General features: G+C 49.8%; 1 protein-coding gene across 4 annotated transcripts in view; it reads left to right on the top strand.

Moving 5' to 3' along the window:
- LOC111840179 (protein NLRC3-like) overlaps window positions 1–23746 on the top strand; it is a 42505-nt gene that overhangs the window by 9014 nt on the left and 9745 nt on the right. For all 4 annotated transcript variants that reach the window (XM_072710828.1, XM_072710827.1, XM_072710826.1 and 1 more), the window contains 4 exons: window positions 2753–2859; window positions 3168–4887; window positions 22383–22556; window positions 23430–23603. In XM_072710828.1, coding sequence (XP_072566929.1) covers window positions 2753–2859; window positions 3168–4887; window positions 22383–22556; window positions 23430–23603 — 2175 coding nt within the window. The remainder of the gene's footprint in view (window positions 1–2752; window positions 2860–3167; window positions 4888–22382; window positions 22557–23429; window positions 23604–23746) is intronic.

Raw genomic sequence — 23746 nt, 5'->3', positions numbered from 1 at the left:
CAGTCTTGGACACTCGGGTAAAGAGAGGGGCAGAGCTGTCAACTGATCACCACCTGGTGATGAGTTGGCTCAGATGGCGGGGGAGGAAGCCGGTCAGACCTGGTAGGCCCAAGCGCATAGTGAGGGTCTGCTGGGAACGTCTGGCAGAGGCTCCTGTTCGCCGGAGCTTTAACTCCTGCCTCTGGCAGAATTCCAACTGCATGCCGGGGGAGGTTGGGGACATTGAGTCTGAATGGACACTGTTCCGGACCTCCATTGTGGAAGCGGCCGTACGGAGCTGTGGCTGCAGGGTGGTCGGTGCCTGTCGTGGCGGTAACCCCCGTACCCGATGGTGGACACCAGAGGTGAGGGGGGCTGTCAAGCTGAAGAAGGAGGCTTACCAGGAATTATTAGTCCGGGGCTCTCCGGAGGCAGCTGACGGGTACCGGCGGGCCAGGTGGAACGCAGCTCGGGCGGTCGCAGAAGCAAAAACCCGAGCGTGGGAGGAGTTCAGTGAGGCCATGGAAAGTGACTTTCGGTCGGCCTCAAAAAGGTTCTGGCAAACCATCCGGAATATCAGGAGGGGGAAGCAGCTCCTGGTTCCTACTATTTATAGTGGGGAGGGGGTGCTGTTGACCTCACCTGGGGACATCACCCGGAGGTGGAAGGAATACTTTGAGGACCTCCTCAACCTTGCCTCAGATACATCTACGCACACTGCCTTTGAGACATCTGAGGGCGCAGAGCCCGAGGGTGCTGGGGGGGGCTTGCCCGAAGCAGCAGGGATGAAGATTAGCACCTCCAAGTCCGAGACCATGGTTCTCACCCAGAAACGGGTGGATTGCCCTCTTCAGGTCAGGGAAGCATGGGCGTAAATCCCGGGGGGACGGAGGGGACATGTCCCCCACTATCCGAGGGTTGTCCCCCCCAAAAAAATTATATAAAAAAAAAAAAATCACGCTATCTATTGTGAAAAATATATGTATGCATACCTAAAATTATTCTGTAAGTACTGTAGAAAAAAAAAAACGCAAAAAATGCATGCAAGTTCCCCCTCCCCTTCCTCACAGTGGTTTGGCCCACTGCCTGCTTTCCCAGTTCATCTCACCTACTCTACACACACGAGTAAGGTGTGTGGCTGTGGCTCAATTAATGTTGAACTGCAGTAAGTAGGGTATTTTATTCACTTTAAATAAAGCGATTCTCTTTAACGTAGTTGATGCAGACTCATTCATAAATTAGTTGCGGCAAAAATGCTGATTACTGATGTAATTTTCCATGAATCTGTTATATTAGCGATTAAAATATTACTTATCTAGTTAACGTTAGCTTGTTTACAATAGCTTGTTGCATAGTGCACTGCAACTAACACGCCAAAGCCGTTTCCCATGCATTGTTTTATTTGTGACGACTTGGTATAATGTTAACTTTACATTAACGGCCACAATTAGTATATTGTTTGGCTGTGCATTTACTAAATGAGCACTGTGCTATGTCCGAATTGACCCCACTGTATTTTTTTGTATAATCAATTTCTATTATGCATTTAAACAGTCGTTTAAATTTTATTGTATGTTGATGGCTTGACTGTAAACAACATAACAAACAATGCAATAAATAGTTTTGAAAAAAAAACTGCTTTGTCATTGAACCTGAGAAAAACTTTGAAAATAACCATAATGACGCAGTCTCCATGCTACAATAATAATGATAGAAGCAAAGTTTTTCATTGTGGGGACATATCTTTATAAGTACAATTTGACTGTATTATTTGTGTCCCCTTCAAAAATTGCTCATGAGAAATTTTATATTTATTGTCCCCCCCTACTGTTAAATGAAATTTACGCCCATGCAGGGAAGACGTACTGCCTGAAGTGGAGGAGTTTAAGTATCTCGGGGTCTTGTTCACGAGTGAGGGTAGGCAAGATCGGGAGCTGGATAGACGAATCGGAGCGGCGTCTACAGTTTTGCAGGCGCTTAACAGGTCCGTCGTGGCTAAGAAAGAACTGAGCCGAAAAGCAAAGCTCTCGATCTATTGGTCCATCTTCGTTCCTACCCTCACCTATGGTCATGAGCTATGGGTAATGACCGAAAGAATGAGATTGCGAATACAGGCGGCCGAAATGAGGTTTCTCCGCAGGGTGTCTGGGCTTTCCCTTAGGGATAGGGTGAGAAGTTCGGATATCCGGGAGGGCCTCAGAATAGAACCGCTGCTTCTTCACGTCGAAAGGAACCAGTTGAGGTGGTTTGGACATCTGGTGCGGATGCCTCCTGGGCGGCTACCCGGAGAGGTTTTCCGTGCATGTCCTACAGGGAGGAGGCCCCGGGGCAGGCCCAGGACTCGCTGGAGGGATTATATCTCTCGGCTGGCCTGGGAACGCCTCAGTGTCCCCCCTGAGGAGCTGGTAGAGGTAGCTGGGGAGAGGGAGGTCTGGGTATCTCTCCTGAAGCTGCTACTCCCGTGACCCGAACCCCGGACAAGCGGTAGATGATGGATGGATGGATGGATGGATGGAAAAAACTACCAAAGACCCATGTAATGATGTAGCTTTTAACAATGATACTAAACCTTCCCTGCAATAATCTAAATTATAGGTCAGACAATAAATTTCACTTTAACGTTAACTGTAAACTAGTCTGTTTACATCAAGAGCTTCCCAGCATATCAAAGTACATGAAGGCAGAGCAGAAGGCTAAACAGCAGTGTGATGCCGTCCCCATTGTATGAATTATATTAATACCATGAGGGTTTGTTTCCTCTCACTGTCCACAGTGTCCTGATGGAGAGAGCAGACTCCCCTGTACCCAGCTGTGTTTCCCTGAAGAGTGACTGGTCAATGGAGCCCCCAATGCACGCAAGCTTACCTTCCTATCCAGCTGGTAAAGAGTGAACACACCCCCCCTCCCCCCTGCATGATAAGTCACTGCTTTGCATATCAATGGAGATATATTATTACCCAGATAAATGACTTTAAACATTTCCTTTGGCTGCCTCAGGCTTATGCACAGTCCTGTATGTGGTAACTCAGTACAATATGTATGATAAAACTTAGAGTTTCACATTTGTCACAGTGAAATATCTGGACTTGTATGTGTGAAAAAAAGTGTGTTTTTGGAAAATATTCTTCCTCTCATACAGGTCGGGATCACGGTGAGAATTTGTGCATTTTTCTCTCATTTCTTTTCAGGACAGCTCATGCTGCATTATCAGCGAGAAATCAAAAGTAAACTTAAGAAGCAATGTGAGTGTGTATTTGAAGGGAATCCTAAGGGAGGACAGCCAACACTTCTCAGTGAGATTTACACAGAACTCTACATAACTGAAGGTGGAACTGGAGGAGTCAATGATGAACATGAAGTGCGACAGATTGAAACAGCATCCAAGAAAATGCGAACAGAAGATACTACAGTCAAGTGTAATGATATATTTAAACCCTTATATGGGCGTAAAACACCTATCAGAACTGTACTCACTAAAGGGGTGGCAGGTATCGGGAAAACAGTCTCGGTGCAGAAATTTATTCTCGACTGGGCAGAAGGGAAAGAAAACCAGGACATTCACTTCATATTTGCTCTTCCTTTCCGGGTCCTGAATTTGATTAAGGATGAATACAGTCTGATTGAACTGCTTCACCGCTTTGTCCCAGATCTGAAATCACTTCAATACACTGAGCTGTTTAGGTACAAAGTCTTGTTCATCTTTGATGGTCTGGATGAGTTTCGCCTTCCTCTAGATTTTGAGAAGAATGAGAGCTGGTCTGATGTAACAAAAAAAACATCACTGGATGTGCTGTTGACTAACCTCATTAAGGGGAATCTGCTTCCATCCGCTCTCCTCTGGATAACCTCCCGGCCAGCAGCAGCCAATCAGATACCTCCTGAGTGTGTCCACCGGGTGACAGAGATACGAGGGTTCAATGATGCCCAGAAGGAGGAATATTTCAGGAAGAGATTTAGTGATCAGAGCCTGGCCAGCAGGATTATCACACATGTGAAATCATCAAGGAGCCTCTTCATCATGTGCCACATACCTGTGTTCTGCTGGATTTCAGCCACTGTTCTTGAGAATCTTTTTAGTGATTCTGATAGTGGAGAAATTCCAAGGACTCTGACAGAAATGTACACACACTTCCTGATCTTTCAGACAAATTTAAAAAAAGTCAAGTATATAAAAAACTATGAAATCAAGCTTAATGAATACAGCAAGGAATTCCTTTTAAAACTTGGTAAACTGGCTTTTCACAACCTTGAGAAAGGCAATCTCATATTTTATGAGCAAGATCTGACAGAGAATGACATTGATGTCGCTGAAGCTTCAGTTTACTCTGGAGTGTGCACAGAAGTCTTTAAAGAGGAGTATGGGTTGTACCAGGAGATGGTGTACTGCTTTGTGCATCTGAGCATCCAGGAGTATCTCGCTGCTTTATACGTGTCTCAATCAAACTCATCAGCTGACCTGCTGAAGACTGCAGTGGATGAAGCATTAAAGAGCAAGAATGGACACTTGGACCTCTACCTCCGCTTCCTCCTGGGCCTCTCAACAGACTCCAGTAAGACTCTGTTACAAAGGCTACTGGGACAGACAAGAACCATCTCACATAACATTGGGGAAACAGCCCAGTACATCAAGGGGAAAATACAGGAGAATTTATCTCCAGAAAGGACCATCAACCTGTTCCACTGTCTGAATGAACTGGGTGACAATTCTCTAGTAGAGGAGGTACAAAGACACCTGAATTCAGGAAGACTTTCAGTAGAAGATCTCTCACCTGCACAGTATTCAGCTCTGGCCTTTGTGTTACTGATGTCAGATGAGGAGCTGGATGTGTTTGATCTGAAGAAATTCTTCAGATCAGATAATGAGCACTGGAGGCTGCTACCTGTGGTCAAGACATGCAAGACAGCTCTGTAAGTGATGTGAGGATGTAAAATCATGTCTTCTCTGGCAGTTAAACATTAACATTGTTTGAAATATATCAAATATACAGTTTCTTCCTCTTCATGGATTAATAACTTGGGTGTTTTTTTTTCATAATCCGGATCACAGACTTCATAATGACTGAAGGCAGTGATGTAGTAACAAACAAAAAAGTGACGTTTCCGTTCCCATTCAGTCTTGCCTTCTGATCACAGGCACAGCATCCTAACCTGCTATAGAAACAGTGAGGGCTCTTTATCCACAGGGTGTATAAGTGGTATGTGAGTGTTATTGTCAGCAGGCGTGCTCATGTGATGGAGCCCAGAGCTGGGAGCTTCCGTATGACTGCTGTCTCTGGCTGCTCACTGGCGGCCTCTGCTGGCCGCAGCTGCTCCTGGCTGAGGATGTGATGACACATCTAGTCTGGCAGTAATAGATTAACATTGTTTAAAATATAAAATGAATGTGTACAGTTAGCCCTCGTGCATTCCCGCTTCGTGATTTGTGAATTCACAGATCCACGAAAATTACATGTACATGTTTTCTTTACGTATTTTATTGAATTGTACGAGAGGAGGACAGGGCAGGAGGGAGTTTGAGACGGGTTGCAGGGAGAGTCGGACAGGGCAAGCAGGGCGGAACAGAAGCTATATGGGAGACAGGGAAATGAACGCTCAGTATGTATCTCTGCATCACCAATACCTCACCCCGGGCTGCGGTGTTGTTGGGGTTTTATCTAATGTGGAGTCCGGGTATTAGTCGGGGGCAGCTGCCTCCCATTGCCAATCCACCGGCAGGGCGTGACAATATTATCATTTTTAGTGACTCTACCAAACATCCGCGAATCCTCCTCATTCGCGACGGGCTCTGGAACCTAACCTCGCAAATGTCCGAGGTCTGACTGTATACAGTATATGTAATTTATTTCCCCTCTTTTATCAACAAGGTTTCTTTTAACCTAGATTTTATTTTAACTGAAGGTGGTAATGTAGTAATAACAAAAAAAGATTTTAATGACCATACTTTGTGTAACAAATAACCAAAGACACAGCATCATACAGAATGGTCCAGTTTTCATTAACAGTGGGAAAACCACTCATATTCTTTTCAGTTCTGGATGCTGTAGGAAGCATTTCTGTAAATACTGGGTGTGGTGTGTGACTCTTTGGGTTCAGACTCTGTGTCCATGAGTAGAAGGCCGCTGGTTCAGATCTCCTGGCTGGCAGAGTGATGTCATCATTGGGTCCTTGAGCTGCGGGGGGCTGGATGCTAGCCGACCCTGTGCTGTGACCCCAAACTTCCTCTCACCTGTATACAGTATGTGTCGGTGTGTCTCTTGGAGAGCAAGATGGGCGAAAAGACAATTTCCCCGTGGGGATGAATGAAGCATCATTATTCATAAATCGTTCAAACAAACATTTCTGTTAAAAGCCTATTTCACAGGATTGATAGCTTTCTGATTAGTGAATTGTTTATAAGGGCTGGGTGATAAGTAAAAAAAATGTATATGTGTTATTTTAGTTTAAAAATATCGCAATAAATAATTTTGAGTCCCCCCAACACAGAATTCAATTTCAGTTCAATTCCGTTTTATTTGCATAGCGTCTTTTCACAACATTATATCGTCTCAAAGTGCTTTACAGCATCCATGCCCAAAGCCCCCAGTGAGCAGCCAGAGGCCACAGTGGCAAGGAAAAGCTCCCTAGAAGGAAGAAACCTTAGGAGGAACCACACTCAGAGGGGGAGCCCATCCTCCAGGGGGCAGCAGAGGAAGCCCTAACCCTAACCAGACTCAGAGGGGGAGTCCATCCTCCAGGGGGCAGCAAAGGAAGCCCTAACCCTAACCAGACTCAGAGGGGGAGTCCATCCTCCAGGGGGCAGCAGAGGAAGCCCTAACCCTAACCAGACTCAGAGGGGGAGCCCATCCTCCAGGGGGCAGCAGAGGAAGCCCTAACCCTAACCAGACTCAGAGGGGGAACCCATCCTCCAGGGGGCAGCAAAGGAAGCCCTAACCAGACTCAGAGGGGGAGCCCATCCTCCAGGGGGCAGCAGAGGATGCCCTAACCCTAACCAGACTCAGAGGGGGAGCCCATCCTCCAGGGGGCAGCAGAGGAAGTCAAATGAGCAAGACGGCAAAGTCATAATCCACATTATCCCAATCTTAACATTTCAGTCACAAAGCGAGGGGCAGGGAGGTGATGACGGGCAAGTGCTGGAGCTGCTTCAGATGGCAGGGTGAACAGTAGTACGACAGCAGGGCAAACAGGGAAGATGTCACAGGCAGACAGGCGAGCAGGCCGGAAGGGCATCGCAGGCAGAAGGGCGAGCAGGCCGGAAGGGGCGTCACAGGCAGAAGGGCGAGCAGGCCGGAAGGGCATCACAGGCAGAAGGGGGAGCAGGCCGGAAGGGCATCACAGGCAGAAGGGGGAGCAGGCCGGAAGGGCATCACAGGCAGAAGGGCGAGCAGGCCGGAAGGGCATCACAGGCAGAAGGGGGAGCAGGCCGGAAGGGCATCACAGGCAGAAGGGGGAGCAGGCCGGAAGGACGTCGCAGGCAGAAGGGGGAGCAGGCAGACAGGTGAGCAGGCCGGAAGGGCATCACAGGTAGTGGAGACGTCGCAGGCAGGAGGGTAGGCAGAATATCTTGAAAATTTGGGGTCTCCGGGCAGCACCCCCCAGGAGGAGTAGGGGAAATAAAATGTGCAATTAGCCAAAGTAGGGGAGACTAGAGGCAGTGCTAACAGTTAGGTGAGTGCAGTTTGTAAAGTCTGGCAGATATGGCTATGGCAGCAGTAGGAGGGAGAGGCAGGTGGGAATGCAGGCATGGGGAGTCCCTGAACGTCAGCACTCCAATCCCACAAGGGGGTGTGAAGCTAGAGTGGCAGACTGACAGGTCAGTTCATCCAAAGCCAATGGCACTGATCCCCACCCAGCTCTACACCTCACACTATAGGTCTAACTGGGAGTGAGGAGTTAGCTAGAGCTAGAACTAGTGTCCCTATAGGCTAAACTAAACAGGTGTGTTTTTAGCCTGAATCCCGCACATCCAGCTCTATAGGAGAAAGCTCTGCAGTCTGCCGTAGCTCTTTCTATCTTGGGTACTAACAGATATCCTGCTCCTTGAGATCGAAGAAAGCTAGGAAGATTGTATAAGTGTGGCAGAGTGTAGTATAACCATCTTTAAATGGAAGAAAGGGTAGGTAGGTTGGTTCTTATCGTACTCCGGCCCTGTAGAGGGAGCTGGTTCACCTGGAGGTGAGCTGAATTACTTCCGTTGGGGTATAGGTGGGATGGATGGCAGGGGCGGGGACTGAAACGGAAATAAAAGCGGGAAGGAGAAATTGTTTGGCGAGTCCAGTTGGTAAGGGAGAAAGCTAGTCTGAACGCTGAGTCAATTGTGTGACGAGTTGGATAAAAAATCTAATACGACTGGCGAAACTTTTACTCTCTACAGCTAGCCCAGGACGTGACAGGCGGGACGACTTCAGAGTGGTTGTGCCGCTTTTTCCCTGTTCTTTTTACTTTGTTAATCTATCCCCTACTGTATGTTATTGGGAATTGTTGGTTTGTATTTTGTTTATTGTTTCGTTTCCTTTTTTTTTGGGGAGGGGGATAGTCTTTGCAAGGGCATAGATAATCAGATGTTGTCCATTAACATTGTCTAATCTAACCGAATGCTGTGGATTTGTGTGTGGTATTTTTTTGTGATTATATTGTGCTGTGTTGTGGATGTTTCTATATGTGTATTGACTAATAGAAGTTGTTTTGATGTAAACTAACTGTGTGTGATACTGAGGCCTGGCCGTGGGATAATGGTGGGTCATCAGGCAGTGTATCTTTTGTCAATGCTCTTTTAGTGGGGGTTTATGTTTGAATAAATTATTTTTATTTGTTTGTACCAGCCTTCTTTGGGTGTCCTTTAAGAATCCTGTTGCTGGGCATTAGTGGAGTGGGAGTACTCCATAATGTTACATAAGGCCTGCAGATTACTAAGGTATTCTGGTGCAAGGCCTTTCTGTCAGGGATCCGGGCGGCTCGGGTGTGAGAACGTGGCATAGTGCAGGCACAAAAAGGGCGGACGACCCACTTGCGGCTTAGAGACAGTTGGGGATTTATTTAAACAACAACAGAAAAACACTAGAAACGACTAACAGGATGCAGATTTAACCAAAACTAACCAAGACAAGCAACAATACACTCATAGACACCAGAACACATCATAGACAATGAACCACTGGGGAACTGAACAGAAGCAGGAACTAAAATACTAAAGGGGTAACGAGACTAACACAGGACAGGTGAGACTAATTAACAAAGACCAGGGAAACAGGGCACAGGTGAAACTAATAACTCAAAGGAACTAAAAACAGGGAAACTAAGAACTAACCAAGGAAACATAAACCAACACTAGGGAATTAAACAGGTAAAGACACAAGCAGGGGCACAAGGAACAAAACCAAAACCAACTACAAAATCAGACACAAGGACTAACAAAACTCAAATGAAACACTAGGGAGCAAAATACAAAAACAGAGGAGGTGGGATTCGAACACAAGGGTACACAGACAACCACATGCTCAACACATTGAGCCACATGACCAGACAGGCAACAGGCGAGAACAAAGACTAACAAAGAACGGGATGACCAGCAACACCTGCTGGTTAAACGGGGAAGGGACACGGAAGGACCACAGCAGGGGCTGACCTTGACACTTTCAGTGTTTTATAAGTTAATAGCAGTATTTTGTAGTCAATCCGAGACTTTACTGGAAGTCAATGTAGGGAGCATAGAACAGGGCTAATATAATCAAAATATTTAGTGTTTGTGAGAACTCTGGCTGCTGCATTCTGTACCAGCTGAAGTTTATGTAAGGATCCAGAAGGGCATCCAGAAAGGAGGGCATTACAGTAGTCCAGTTTGGAAGATATAAAGGCATGTATTAGTGTCTCCACATCATGAAAGGAGAGCATCTTCCAAAGCTTGGCTGGGTTCTGTAGATGATACGTGGTCAGGTAGAAACGTTAGCGATAGCTCTTTTTTTTTTTGTCCGGCAGTGGGATTGGTTCTCCGATAATTGGCAGGGCTATTTAGGTAGAGAAAAGCTGGGCTGAATGATTGGGATCGACGGTGGTTGTTGTTTCTTCCCTTTCGGTTGGCGTGGCTTTCATTTTAGTATGTTTTCGAACCGCAGCCTTCAGCTTGGTGGCGCTCCTCGCTTCTTTGGTGCTTTCCCCTTGTGCAGCATGGAGTAGGACTTTGCCTTCCATTATCCTGGAGCGGGGCTGGACTGGGACAAAAAAAGGGCCCTGGCATTTTTGCTCAGACCGGCCCACCACAATCGGTCGGACACAACCAACAAGTACACCATCCTTGCAATCATTTTTTTGGCCCGCAACTTCTCCGCACCCCCCTTGCCCTTGCGCTTTTGCTTCTCCATCCTAAATCCACTGATTTCTGGCTCTGAGCCACTGACTGCATCTGACACAAGAAACAGAGGGGGAGGGGTGGAGCCTGTTAAGAGATGATTAGGCCAGTCCAGTGTCAGTATGGAAAATGAACCAATGGGCCGCTGTCCCTGCTTTATGGGCCGGTCGTTGGCCAATTAAAAAAAAATAAAAAATAAATCATATTATATCGACCAGCCCCCAAGTGCGTCGGCCCACCGGGCATTTGCCCAGTATGCCAGATTACCAGTCCAGCCCTGTCCTGGAGGGGTGTATCAGTTCCCCCAGTTACTTCAGCAAGGCTCCGTGGGATGGTCGTCACTGGAATCCGGAGCGGGCGCTTTAATCAGCCACGGGGGCTAAGAGGCTGAGTTTCATTGGCGTTGCTGATTTGCTCCGATTGGCTTTTGTTTATGTATTGGTAGTGTTCTCCTTAAATTCCCGCGGTTGATTGAGGAGGTGCCGGTGGTTCTAATGGGGGCTAGAGCTCCCTGATGGTGGGACCAGCTTATTGCATGCCCGTGTGTTTAAGGGTGTCGTGTGGCTAACGTGTGCCCTTTTGGAGTGTGGGTGGGTGTGTGTGGCTTGTAGTGGATTTACAAACTATTTCTGTATTCTGTATAGTATTCACATATTCCATGTTACACAGCACTACAAACATGGTCATTAATGATAACCACTCAGTGCTGCCCCATGGTGGCTCCTCACTGAGGCCTGTGAGTTGGAATATTAAAGGCATGGGAAGCCCAACTAAAAGATCCAAGATATTTACTTATTTGAAACGGCTTGAAGCTGATTTGGTATTTTTGCAAGAAACTCATGCGCACCAGGGACCAGGTGAGATGGAAAAAGACTATTATTTGAATTTTAGTGGTATTGATTCTGCATTCCACAATTTCATATTTATAGACATTTTTAGAAGCTTCATCTGATAGCCCAGATACTGTTTTGTTAAATATGGATTAGATTTTATTCACAGACACATTATGAGGAAAAGGAAAGATGGAGACATCAGACACTTTTTTGGTGGTAAAAGAAGAGTAAGTAGGAAATATTAGTGTTAAGAGCTACAGAATATTACACCAAAAGTATAGGGGCAGTTTTGCAAACTTTTAATGTTTATGAAGGAAAGTGGTGGTCAGCGTGCAGTGTGCAGGACAGTGTGCAGGACAGTGTGCAGGCAGCAGGAAGATGGCAGGATGAGGACAGTGTGCAGGCAGCAGGAAGATGGCAGGATGATGACAGTGTGCAGGCAGCAGGAAGATGGCAGGATGAGGACAGTGTGCAGGCAGCAGGAAGATGGCAGGATGATGACAGTGTGCAGGCAGCAGGAAGATGGCAGGATGAGGACAGTGTGCAGGCAGCAGGGAGATGGCAGGATGAGGACAGTGTGCAGGCAGCAGGAAGATGGCAGGATGATGACAGTGAGCAGGCAGCAGGAAGATGGCAGGATGAGGACAGTGTGCAGGCAGCAGGCAGATGGCAGGATGAGGACAGTGTGCAGGCAGCAGGGAGATGGCAGGATGAGGACAGTGTGCAGGACAGTGAGCAGGCAGCAGGGAGATGGCAGGATGAGGACAGTGAGCAGGCAGCAGGGAGATGGCAGGATGAGGACAGTGAGCAGGCAGCAGGGAGATGGCAGGATGAGGACAGTGTGCAGGCAGCAGGGAGATGGCAGGATGAGGACAGTGAGCAGGCAGCAGGGAGATGGCAGGATGAGGACAGTGTGCAGGCAGCAGGGAGATGGCAGGATGAGGACAGTGTGCAGGACAGTGAGCAGGCAGCAGGGAGATGGCAGGATGAGGACAGTGTGCAGGCAGCAGGGAGATGGCAGGATGAGGACAGTGTGCAGGACAGTGAGCAGGCAGCAGGAAGATGGCAGGATGAGGACAGTGAGCAGGCAGCAGGGAGATGGCAGGATGAGGACAGTGTGCAGGACAGTGAGCAGGCAGCAGGGAGATGGCAGGATGAGGACAGTGTGCAGGCAGCAGGGAGATGGCAGGATGAGGACAGTGTGCAGGACAGTGAGCAGGCAGCAGGGAGATGGCAGGATGAGGACAGTGTGCAGGCAGCAGGGAGATGGCAGGATGAGGACAGTGTGCAGGACAGTGAGCAGGCAGCAGGGAGATGGCAGGATGAGGACAGTGTGCAGGCAGCAGGGAGATGGCAGGATGAGGACAGTGAGCAGGCAGCAGGGAGCAGGGAGATGGCAGGATGAGGACAGTGTGCAGGCAGCAGGAAGATGGCAGGATGAGGACAGTGTGCAGGACAGTGAGCAGGCAGCAGGAAGATGGCAGGATGAGGACAGTGAGCAGGCAGCAGGGAGATGGCAGGATGAGGACAGTGTGCAGGACAGTGAGCAGGCAGCAGGGATATGGCAGGATGAGGACAGTGAGCAGGCAGCAGGAAGATGGCAGGATGAGGACAGTGTGCAGGCAGCAGGGAGATGGCAGGATGAGGACAGTGAGCAGGCAGCAGGGAGATGGCAGGATGAGGACAGTGAGCAGGCAGCAGGGAGATGGCAGGATGAGGACAGTGAGCAGGCAGCAGGGAGATGGCAGGATGAGGACAGTGTGCAGGCAGCAGGGAGATGGCAGGATGAGGACAGTGTGCAGGACAGTGAGCAGGCAGCAGGAAGATGGCAGGATGAGGACAGTGAGCAGGCAGCAGGGAGATGGCAGGATGAGGACAGTGTGCAGGACAGTGAGCAGGCAGCAGGGAGATGGCAGGATGAGGACAGTGTGCAGGCAGCAGGGAGATGGCAGGATGAGGACAGTGTGCAGGACAGTGTGCAGGCAGCAGGAAGATGGCAGGATGAGGACAGTGTGCAGGACAGTGAGCAGGCAGCAGGAAGATGGCAGGATGAGGACAGTGAGCAGGCAGCAGGGAGATGGCAGGATGAGGACAGTGTGCAGGACAGTGAGCAGGCAGCAGGGAGATGGCAGGATGAGGACAGTGAGCAGGCAGCAGGGAGATGGCAGGATGAGGACAGTGTGCAGGACAGTGTGCAGGCAGCAGGGAGATGGCAGGATGAGGACAGTGAGCAGGCAGCAGGGAGATGGCAGGATGAGGACAGTGAGCAGGCAGCAGGGAGATGGCAGGATGAGGACAGTGTGCAGGACAGTGAGCAGGCAGCAGGGAGATGGCAGGATGAGGACAGTGAGCAGGCAGCAGGGAGATGGCAGGATGAGGACAGTGTGCAGGCAGCAGGAAGATGGCAGGATGAGGACAGTGTGCAGGACAGTGAGCAGGCAGCAGGGAGATGGCAGGATGAGGACAGTGTGCAGGACAGTGAGCAGGCAGCAGGGAGATGGCAGGATGAGGACAGTGAGCAGGCAGCAGGGAGATGGCAGGATGAGGACAGTGTGCAGGACAGTGAGCAGGCAGCAGGGAGATGGCAGGATGAGGACAGTGAGCAGGCAGCAGGGAGATGGCAGGATGAGGACAGTGTGCAGGCAGCAGGAAGATGGCAGGATGAGGACAGTGTGCAGGACAGTGAGCAGGCAGCAGGGAGATGGCAGGATGAGGACAGTGTGCAGGACAGTGAGCAGGCAGCAGGGAGATGGCAGGATGAGGACAGTGAGCAGGCAGCAGGGAGATGGCAGGATGAGGACAGTGTGCAGGCAGCAGGAAGATGGCAGGATGAGGACAGTGTGCAGGACAGTGAGCAGGCAGCAGGGAGATGGCAGGATGAGGACAGTGTGCAGGCAGCAGGAAGATGGCAGGATGAGGACAGTGAGCAGGACAGTGAGCAGGCAGCAGGGAGATGGCAGGATGAGGACAGTGTGCAGGCAGCAGGGAGATGGCAGGATGAGGACAGTGTGCAGGACAGTGAGCAGGCAGCAGGGAGATGGCAGGATGAGGACAGTGAGCAGGCAGCAGGGAGATGGCAGGATGAGGACAGTGTGCAGGCAGCAGGGAGATGGCAGGATGAGGACAGTGAGCAGGCAGCAGGGAGATGGCAGGATGAGGACAGTGAGCAGGCAGCAGGGAGATGGCAGGATGAGGACAGTGAGCAGGCAGCAGGGAGATGGCAGGATGAGGACAGTGTGCAGGCAGCAGGGAGATGGCAGGATGAGGACAGTGAGCAGGCAGCAGGAAGATGGCAGGATGATGACAGTGTGCAGGCAGCAGAGAGATGGCAGGATGAGGACAGTGAGCAGGCAGCAGAGAGATGGCAGGATGAGGACAGTGAGCAGGCAGCAGAGAGATGGCAGGATGAGGACAGTGTGCAGGACAGTGAGCAGGCAGCAGGGAGATGGCAGGATGAGGACAGTGTGCAGGACAGTGAGCAGGCAGCAGGGAGATGGCAGGATGAGGACAGTGAGCAGGCAGCAGGGAGATGGCAGGATGAGGACAATGTGCAGGCAGCAGGGAGATGGCAGGATGAGGACAGTGTGCAGGACAGTGAGCAGGCAGCAGGGAGATGGCAGGATGAGGACAGTGAGCAGGCAGCAGGGAGATGGCAGGATGAGGACAGTGTGCAGGACAGTGAGCAGGCAGCAGGGAGATGGCAGGATGAGGACAGTGAGCAGGCAGCAGGGAGATGGCAGGATGAGGACAGTGTGCAGGACAGTGAGCAGGCAGCAGGGAGATGGCAGGATGAGGACAGTGTGCAGGACAGTGAGCAGGCAGCAGGGAGATGGCAGGATGAGGACAGTGTGCAGGACAGTGAGCAGGCAGCAGGGAGATGGCAGGATGAGGACAGTGTGCAGGACAGTGAGCAGGCAGCAGGGAGATGGCAGGATGAGGACAGTGTGCAGGACAGTGAGCAGGCAGCAGGGAGATGGCAGGATGAGGACAGTGTGCAGGACAGTGAGCAGGCAGCAGGAAGATGGCAGGATGAGGACAGTGAGCAGGCAGCAGGGAGATGGCAGGATGAGGACAGTGTGCAGGACAGTGAGCAGGCAGCAGGGAGATGGCAGGATGAGGACAGTGTGCAGGACAGTGAGCAGGCAGCAGGGAGATGGCAGGATGAGGACAGTGAGCAGGCAGCAGGGAGATGGCAGGATGAGGACAGTGTGCAGGATAGTGAGCAGGCAGCAGGGAGATGGCAGGATGAGGACAGTGAGCAGGCAGCAGGGAGATGGCAGGATGAGGACAGTGTGCAGGACAGTGAGCAGGCAGCAGGGAGATGGCAGGATGAGGACAGTGTGCAGGCAGCAGGGAGATGGCAGGATGAGGACAGTGTGCAGGCAGCAGGGAGATGGCAGGATGAGGACAGTGAGCAGGCAGCAGGGAGATGGCAGGATGAGGACAGTGAGCAGGCAGCAGGGAGATGGCAGGATGAGGACAGTGAGCAGGCAGCAGGAAGATGGCAGGATGAGGACAGTGTGCAGGCAGCAGGGAGATGGCAGGATGAGGACAGTGTGCAGGCAGCAGGGAGATGGCAGGATGAGGACAGTGTGCAGGACAGTGTGCAGGCAGCAGGGAGATGGCAGGATAAGGACAGTGAGCAGGCAGCAGGGAGATGGCAGGATGAGGACAGTGAGCAGGCAGCAGGGAGATGGCAGGATGAGGACAGTGAGCAGGCAGCAGGGAGATGGCAGGATGAGGACAGTGTGCAGGCAGCAGGGAGATGGCAGGATGAGGACAGTGTGCAGGCAGCAGGGAGATGGCAGGATGAGGACAGTGTGCAGGCAGCAGGGAGATGGCAGGATGAGGACAGTGAGCAGGACAGTGAGCAGGCAGCAGGGAGATGGCAGGATGAGGACAGTGTGCAGGCAGCAGGGAGATGGCAGGATGAGGACAGTGTGCAGGCAGCAGGGAGATGGCAGGATGAGGACAGTGTGCAGGCAGCAGGGAGATGGCAGGATGAGGACAGTGTGCAGGCAGCAGGGAGATGGCAGGATGAGGACAGTGAGCAGGCAGCAGGGAGATGGCAGGATGAGGACAGTGTGCAGGCAGCAGGGAGATGGCAGGATGAGGACAGTGTGCAGGCAGCAGGGAGATGGCAGGATGAGGACAGTGAGCAGGCAGCAGGGAGATGGCAGGATGAGGACAGTGTGCAGGCAGCAGGGAGATGGCAGGATGAGGACAGTGTGCAGGCAGCAGGGAGATGGCAGGATGAGGACAGTGAGCAGGCAGCAGGGAGATGGCAGGATGAGGACAGTGTGCAGGCAGCAGGGAGATGGCAGGATGAGGACAGTGAGCAGGACAGTGAGCAGGCAGCAGGGAGATGGCAGGATGAGGACAGTGAGCAGGCAGCAGGGAGATGGCAGGATGAGGACAGTGTGCAGGCAGCAGGGAGATGGCAGGATGAGGACAGTGAGCAGGCAGCAGGGAGATGGCAGGATGAGGACAGTGTGCAGGCAGCAGGGAGATGGCAGGATGAGGACAGTGTGCAGGCAGCAGGGAGATGGCAGGATGAGGACAGTGTGCAGGACAGTGAGCAGGCAGCAGGGAGATGGCAGGATGAGGACAGTGAGCAGGCAGCAGGGAGATGGCAGGATGAGGACAGTGAGCAGGCAGCAGGGAGATGGCAGGATGAGGACAGTGAGCAGGCAGCAGGGAGATGGCAGGATGAGGACAGTGTGCAGGCAGCAGGGAGATGGCAGGATGAGGACAGTGAGCAGGCAGCAGGGAGATGGCAGGATGAGGACAGTGAGCAGGCAGCAGGGAGATGGCAGGATGAGGACAGTGAGCAGGCAGCAGGAAGATGGCAGGATGAGGACAGTGTGCAGGCAGCAGGGAGATGGCAGGATGAGGACAGTGTGCAGGCAGCAGGGAGATGGCAGGATGAGGACAGTGTGCAGGACAGTGAGCAGGCAGCAGGGAGATGGCAGGATGAGGACAGTGTGCAGGACAGTGAGCAGGCAGCAGGGAGATGGCAGGATGAGGACAGTGAGCAGGCAGCAGGGAGATGGCAGGATGAGGACAGTGTGCAGGACAGTGTGCAGGCAGCAGGGAGATGGCAGGATGAGGACAGTGTGCAGGCAGCAGGAAGATGGCAGGATGAGGACAGTGTGCAGGACAGTGTGCAGGCAGCAGGGAGATGGCAGGATGAGGACAGTGTGCAGGCAGCAGGGAGATGGCAGGATGAGGACAGTGTGCAGGCAGCAGGGAGATGGCAGGATGAGGACAGTGTGCAGGCAGCAGGGAGATGGCAGGATGAGGACAGTGAGCAGGCAGCAGGGAGATGGCAGGATGAGGACAGTGAGCAGGCAGCAGGGAGATGGCAGGATGAGGACAGTGTGCAGGCAGCAGGGAGATGGCAGGATGAGGACAGTGTGCAGGACAGTGAGCAGGCAGCAGGGAGATGGCAGGATGAGGACAGTGTGCAGGACAGTGAGCAGGCAGCAGGGAGATGGCAGGATGAGGACAGTGTGCAGGACAGTGAGCAGGCAGCAGGGAGATGGCAGGATGAGGACAGTGAGCAGGCAGCAGGGAGATGGCAGGATGAGGACAGTGAGCAGGCAGCAGGGAGATGGCAGGATGAGGACAGTGTGCAGGCAGCAGGGAGATGGCAGGATGAGGACAGTGTGCAGGACAGTGAGCAGGCAGCAGGGAGATGGCAGGATGAGGACAGTGTGCAGGACAGTGAGCAGGCAGCAGGGAGATGGCAGGATCAGGACAGTGTGCAGGCAGCAGGGAGATGGCAGGATCAGGGCAGTGAGCAGGCAGCAGGGAGATGGCAGGATGAGGACAGTGTGCAGGACAGTGAGCAGGCAGCAGGGAGATGGCAGGATGAGGACAGTGTGCAGGACAGTGTGCAGGCAGCAGGGAGATGGCAGGATGAGGACAGTGTGCAGGCAGCAGGGAGATGGCAGGATGAGGACAGTGTGCAGGACAGTGAGCAGGCAGCAGGGAGATGGCAGGATGAGGACAGTGTGCAGGACAGTGAGCAGGCAGCAGGGAGATGGCAGGATGAGGACAGTGTGCAGGACAGTGAGCAGGCAGCAGGGAGATGGCAGGATGAGGACAGTGAGCAGGCAGCAGGGAGATGGCAGGATGAGGACAGTGTGCAGGACAGTGAGCAGGCAGCAGGGAGATGGCAGGATGAGGACAGTGTGCAGGCAGCAGGGAGATGGCAGGATGAGGACAGTGTGCAGGCAGCAGGGAGATGGCAGGATGAGGACAGTGCGCAGGACAGTGAGCAGGCAGCAGGGAGATGGCAGGATGAGGACAGTGAGCAGGCAGCAGGGAGATGGCAGGATCAGGACAGTGTGCAGGCAGCAGGGAGATGGCAGGATCAGGGCAGTGAGCAGGCAGCAGGGAGATGGCAGGATCAGGACAGTGTGCAGGACAGTGAGCAGGCAGCAGGAAGATGGCAGGATGAGGACAGTGAGCAGGCAGCAGGAAGATGGCAGGATGAGGACAGTGAGCAGGCAGCAGGAAGATGGCAGGATGAGGACAGTGTGCAGGCAGCAGGGAGATGGCAGGATGAGGACAGTGTGCAGGCAGCAGGAAGATGACAGGATGAGGACAGTGTGCAGGACAGTGTGCAGGCAGCAGGGAGATGGCAGGATGAGGACAGTGTGCAGGCAGCAGGAAGATGACAGGATGAGGACAGTGTGCAGGACAGTGTGCAGGCAGCAGGGAGATGGCAGGATGAGGACAGTGTGCAGGACAGTGAGCAGACAGCAGGAAGATGGCAGGATGAGGACAGTGTGCAGGACAGTGTGCAGGCAGCAGGAAGATGGCAGGATCAGGACAGTGAGCAGGACTAAGAGGTGAGTTAGAAATGAGGCTGTACTTTAAGATCTACTGTATCATCAAGACAGATATTAGCCTAATAGGTAAATATGTATTTCTGAAGGCTGTTGGAGCTGGGGGGACTGAGAGGGCAGGAATAACACCAGACTGCTGGACCAGACCAGGCTGTTTGTAAATGTACAGTATAGGCTTATTACTTTTACTAGTATACTTATTCTAGGATAATTCCTGGGAGTTATCAAAACCAAGTTCTTTTGTATAGGGATAAGGATAATGAGATCTTCTGTATTGATTCTCATTTTGCCGCATGTCCAGACCATGACCGTGTGTTGCATACGTGTTAGTAAACACCCCTAGCGCATCTTGCACTCTTAACATTGATCCTGGTGGCGACTATTCGTATTGACGCGATAGTGGACCATAATGGTCATAGAAGTGTTATGAAGGCAGTACCCCCCAATTATGGAGGGGTAATTCGCACTCTGGATACTGTCCCTTATCTCCTTTATTGTTTGCACTCACAATAATACTAATAATAATCCCTGTGGAGAAACTGTCTTTTTTTACACCTCCCTCAACTTGCTCTTTGTAGAGTAAGCTGTCTGCAAAGGGCAGCCACCTTTTGGGGCGCCCAGGGAGCTGGGGGTTAAGGGCCTTGCCCAAGGACCCACAGACATGCTGACCTTTACTGGAATCTCACGCTTGGGCCTGGAGCTTAAGCTCTCCCTATATGCTGATGACTTATTATTGTATGTTTCAAACCCAAAATACTCCATACCTGCAATTCTGTCTGTCTTTCAAAGATTTGGGTCTTTTTCAGGTTACAAAGTGAATATTTCCAAAAGTTAATGCTTCCCTATCAATGAACCAGCTACACAAATCTCCCCTTTCAAACTGAATCCCTCTGGTTTGGGAATCTGGGAATTAATGTAACCAAAAAACAGACCTCTCTTTACTCTGCTAATTTCTCCCCTTTGTTGTCTAAAATTCATTCAGATCTTCAGAGATGGGCTAGTCTACCTCTTTCTTTAATCGGTAGAATCAATGCAGTCAAAATGAATATTCTCCCGAAATTTCTCTTTCTGTTCCAATGTCTCCCTTTATTTTTGCCAAAATGTTTTTTCAAGACAATAGATCAAACCATTTCCAGTTTCCTGTGGGCTGGCAGGGCACCCAGAATCAGCAGATCTGTTTTACAGAGATGCAAATTCAATGGTGGACTTTCTCTGGCAAACTTTCAATTATATTATTGGGCAGCATATATTCATAAAACTTCATTCTGGATCAAGTCTGCCGATTTGCTGTGGTGTAAATTAGAGGAACATTCCTGCACTACCTCATCTTTGATGGCACTCCTTGCTTCTTCTCTTCCAACCAACCCCTCTGGCTTTATAAATAACCCAGTCATACGCTCCACTCTCAAAATCTGGTATCAGTTCAGGAACCATTTTAAATTTACTTCAGCATCTACTTTAGCTCTTTTACTGAGGAATCATTTATTTCAGCCCTCATTCACAGATGCCACTTTTGCCATGTGGCACGATAAAGGTCTGAGATCTTTTAAAGATTTTTATAAAGATTCCCCTTTCCAAAACTTTACAGATTTATCTATTGAATTTGATCTCGCATCCTCTCCCTTTTTCGCTACCTTCAGATTAGACCCTGTGTTAGATCTTTGTTTTCCACCTTCCCCTCCTCTCTCCCAGCTCAACCTTGGGAGGAATTTTTCAACATAGATCCCAACCAAAAGTCAATTATTTCAAAGGTTTACAATAAACTTATATCACTTAACACCCCTCCAATTATCAGAATCAAATCTGCGTGGGAGGCTGAACTGGGCTTGGACCTGGATGATGACTGGTGGGACGCTGCGCTTAGTAAAATTCACACAAGTCCTACCTGTGCTCGTCTTACACTCATACAGTTTAAGGTACTATTTAGAGTCCACTTCTCTAAAGAACGACTTGCATGAATTTATCCTAATGTAGCGTCCGAGGTTAAGGCGACTCTTGTGCCACTTTTTATATTAAAGGATCCCGCTGGAACTCTGGTAGCTCGGTCCGAGTGGCTCACTGCACACGAATTTAATAATCAAGAACACGTCCACAACACGTGGCTGCTGCCTTTTTGTTACAAAACTGCTTCCCCCCCTGGGGCAACTACCATCCACATTGGTTCCTACCTGTCACATTAACATCACTGACACCTGTGACAAATGTCATGCCTCTCCCTGCAACCTAACACATATGTTCTACTCCTGCCCATCGCTGTGTAACCTATGGCAGAACTACTTCAACACTCTGTCTAACATATTTGCTAAGACTACAAATGTCTCCCCCCATATTGCCATATTCGGCTTCCCAGTTAATCACTCCCAATATACCTCAAAGCAGTTAGATATATTAGCTTTCTCTACCCTGTTGGTGAGACGCCTCATTCTTCTTCATTGGAAGTCTGATAAACCTCCCTCTGCAACTCAGTGGCTCAAGGACACCATGTCCTTTCTAAAGCTAGAGAAGATTAAATATTCGGTCAGAGGTCACTCCGATGACTTCCACGAAAGGTGGCCGCCCCTCCTAATGTATGTCAATTCTGTGTCATTATCTCTTGCTTGAGCCCGCACCCCCCCCCCCCCATTTATTTATTTATTTACCTATTTATTTATTTATGTTTATCTACTTTTTTCCACGTATCTGTTTTTTATGCTTATTTACTTAAGTATTGCAACAACAAAAAAACAAAAACAAAATTATTGTTACTGATATTGATGCTCTGTTTAAATCACTGCTTAATAAACATATGAATCAAAAATTAAAAAAAGCCAAGTTTTAGCCTTGCATTACACCTATTGTCTAATAACGGATTCGGTTTAATTACTGTATTATTAAGTTATTATGACATACGCTATGGTAGAATAAACCTCCATGATTAAAAGTGTGGGGAACAGACACAGTCCCAATAACATGAACCCTAGGAGCTACATTGGCTGCTGGGGACGTTCACATCTCCTCCTTTCAGTGATACATGTCCAGTGTAGGGACACCTGGCAGAATGATGGCTAAGGACTGCACTGGAAGCTCTGGTCTGACCGTTATGGGATGGTTCATGTCCGTCTTGCTGTTGATGTGTTCCTGTATATTCTGTGATTTTTGGCTGTAGTTTGTACTTAATATTTTTACCTCTAGTTTTGAGCTAAGATGCACTGACTCACAATTAGAGATCATATGACTGCAGCAAATTGCCAGGATGCACAGTATACTGTGCAGACTATAATTCATTTTGAAATGTAAGCTGTGCTGCTAATTATATTGAAAACAAATGATTATTTGTGTTTAGCTAATGTGTAGGATGTGTATATGTCTGTCTTAAAATGTTTTCTTTTCCAGGCTGAACAGCTGTGATCTCACAGATGAAAACTGTGAAGTGTTGGCTTCAGCTCTAAGAACAAACTCTTCACCCCTGAGAGAGCTGGACCTAAGTGACAATAACCTGAAGGATTCAGGAGTGAAGCTGCTCTCTGCTGGACTGGGGGATTCGCACTGTAAACTGGGGATACTAAGGTCAGTATTACTGGGTATTCCACACTGTGAACTGGAGATACTATGGTCAGTATTACTGGGTATTCCAAACTGTGAACTGGAGATACCGAGGTCAGTATTACTGGGTATTCTACACTGTGAATTGGAGATACTTAGGTCAGTATTACTGGGTATTCCACACTGTGAACTGGAGATACTAAGGTCAGTATTACTGGGTATTCCACACTGTACGCTGGAGATGCTGAGGTCAGTATTACTGGGTATTCTACACTGTGAATTAGAGATACTGAGATCAGTATTACTGGCTATTCCACACTGTAAACTGGGGATACTGAGGTCAGTATTACTGGGGATTCGCACTGTAAACTGGGGATATTGAGGTCAGTATTACTGGGTATTCCACACTGTAAACTGGAGATACTGAGGTCAGTATTACTGGGTATTCCACACCGTAAATTGGGGATACTGAGATCAATACTAATGGGTATTCCACACTGTAAACTGGAGATACTGAGGTCAGTATTACTGGGTATTCCACAATGTAAACTGGGGATACTGAGGTCAGTATTACTGGGTATTCCACACTGTAAACTGGAGATACTGAGGTCAGTATTACTGGGTATTCCACACTGTAAATTGGGGATACTGAGATCAATACTACTGGGTATTCCACACTGTAAACTGGAGATACTGAGGTCAGTATTACTGGGTATTCCACACTATAAAGAGAAGATAGTGAGCAGTTAGCTAAGGGAAAGGGAGGAGGGGGCCTGCCTTCTCTTAGACACTAAACTGTAATTCTTGAAATATTTATTGGAGCAGTCACATTTATTTAATACTGGTAATGGTGAGGTGATATTATTTATTGGAGAGTTTCTGTCTCTCTCTCTGCAGGCTGGCAGGCTGTAGCGTCACAGAAGAAGGCTGTTCTTCCCTGGCTTCAGCTCTGAGGTCAAACCCCTCACACCTGAGAGAGCTGGATCTGAGCTACAATCACCCAGGAGACTCGGGAGTGAAGCTGCTTTCTGCTGTACTGGAGGATCCCAGCTGCAAACTAGAGAAACTGCAGTGAGTACAGAATATACATTTTACAAAAAAAGAAACTGGACACCAAGAAAACCCACAATGCATTTCAGCAGTTACATAATAAACAAACACAAACAGCTTCTGTTTTCTTCTCCTACTTCCTTATATTCCACAATCTTATCAGC

The sequence above is a fragment of the Paramormyrops kingsleyae genome, chromosome 4 (assembly GCF_048594095.1).
Source record: "Paramormyrops kingsleyae isolate MSU_618 chromosome 4, PKINGS_0.4, whole genome shotgun sequence".
Classification (NCBI taxonomy): Eukaryota; Metazoa; Chordata; class Actinopteri; order Osteoglossiformes; family Mormyridae; genus Paramormyrops; species Paramormyrops kingsleyae.
The sequence above is the reverse complement of the archived record's forward strand: the minus strand, read 5'-3'. Positions and strand labels throughout refer to the sequence as shown.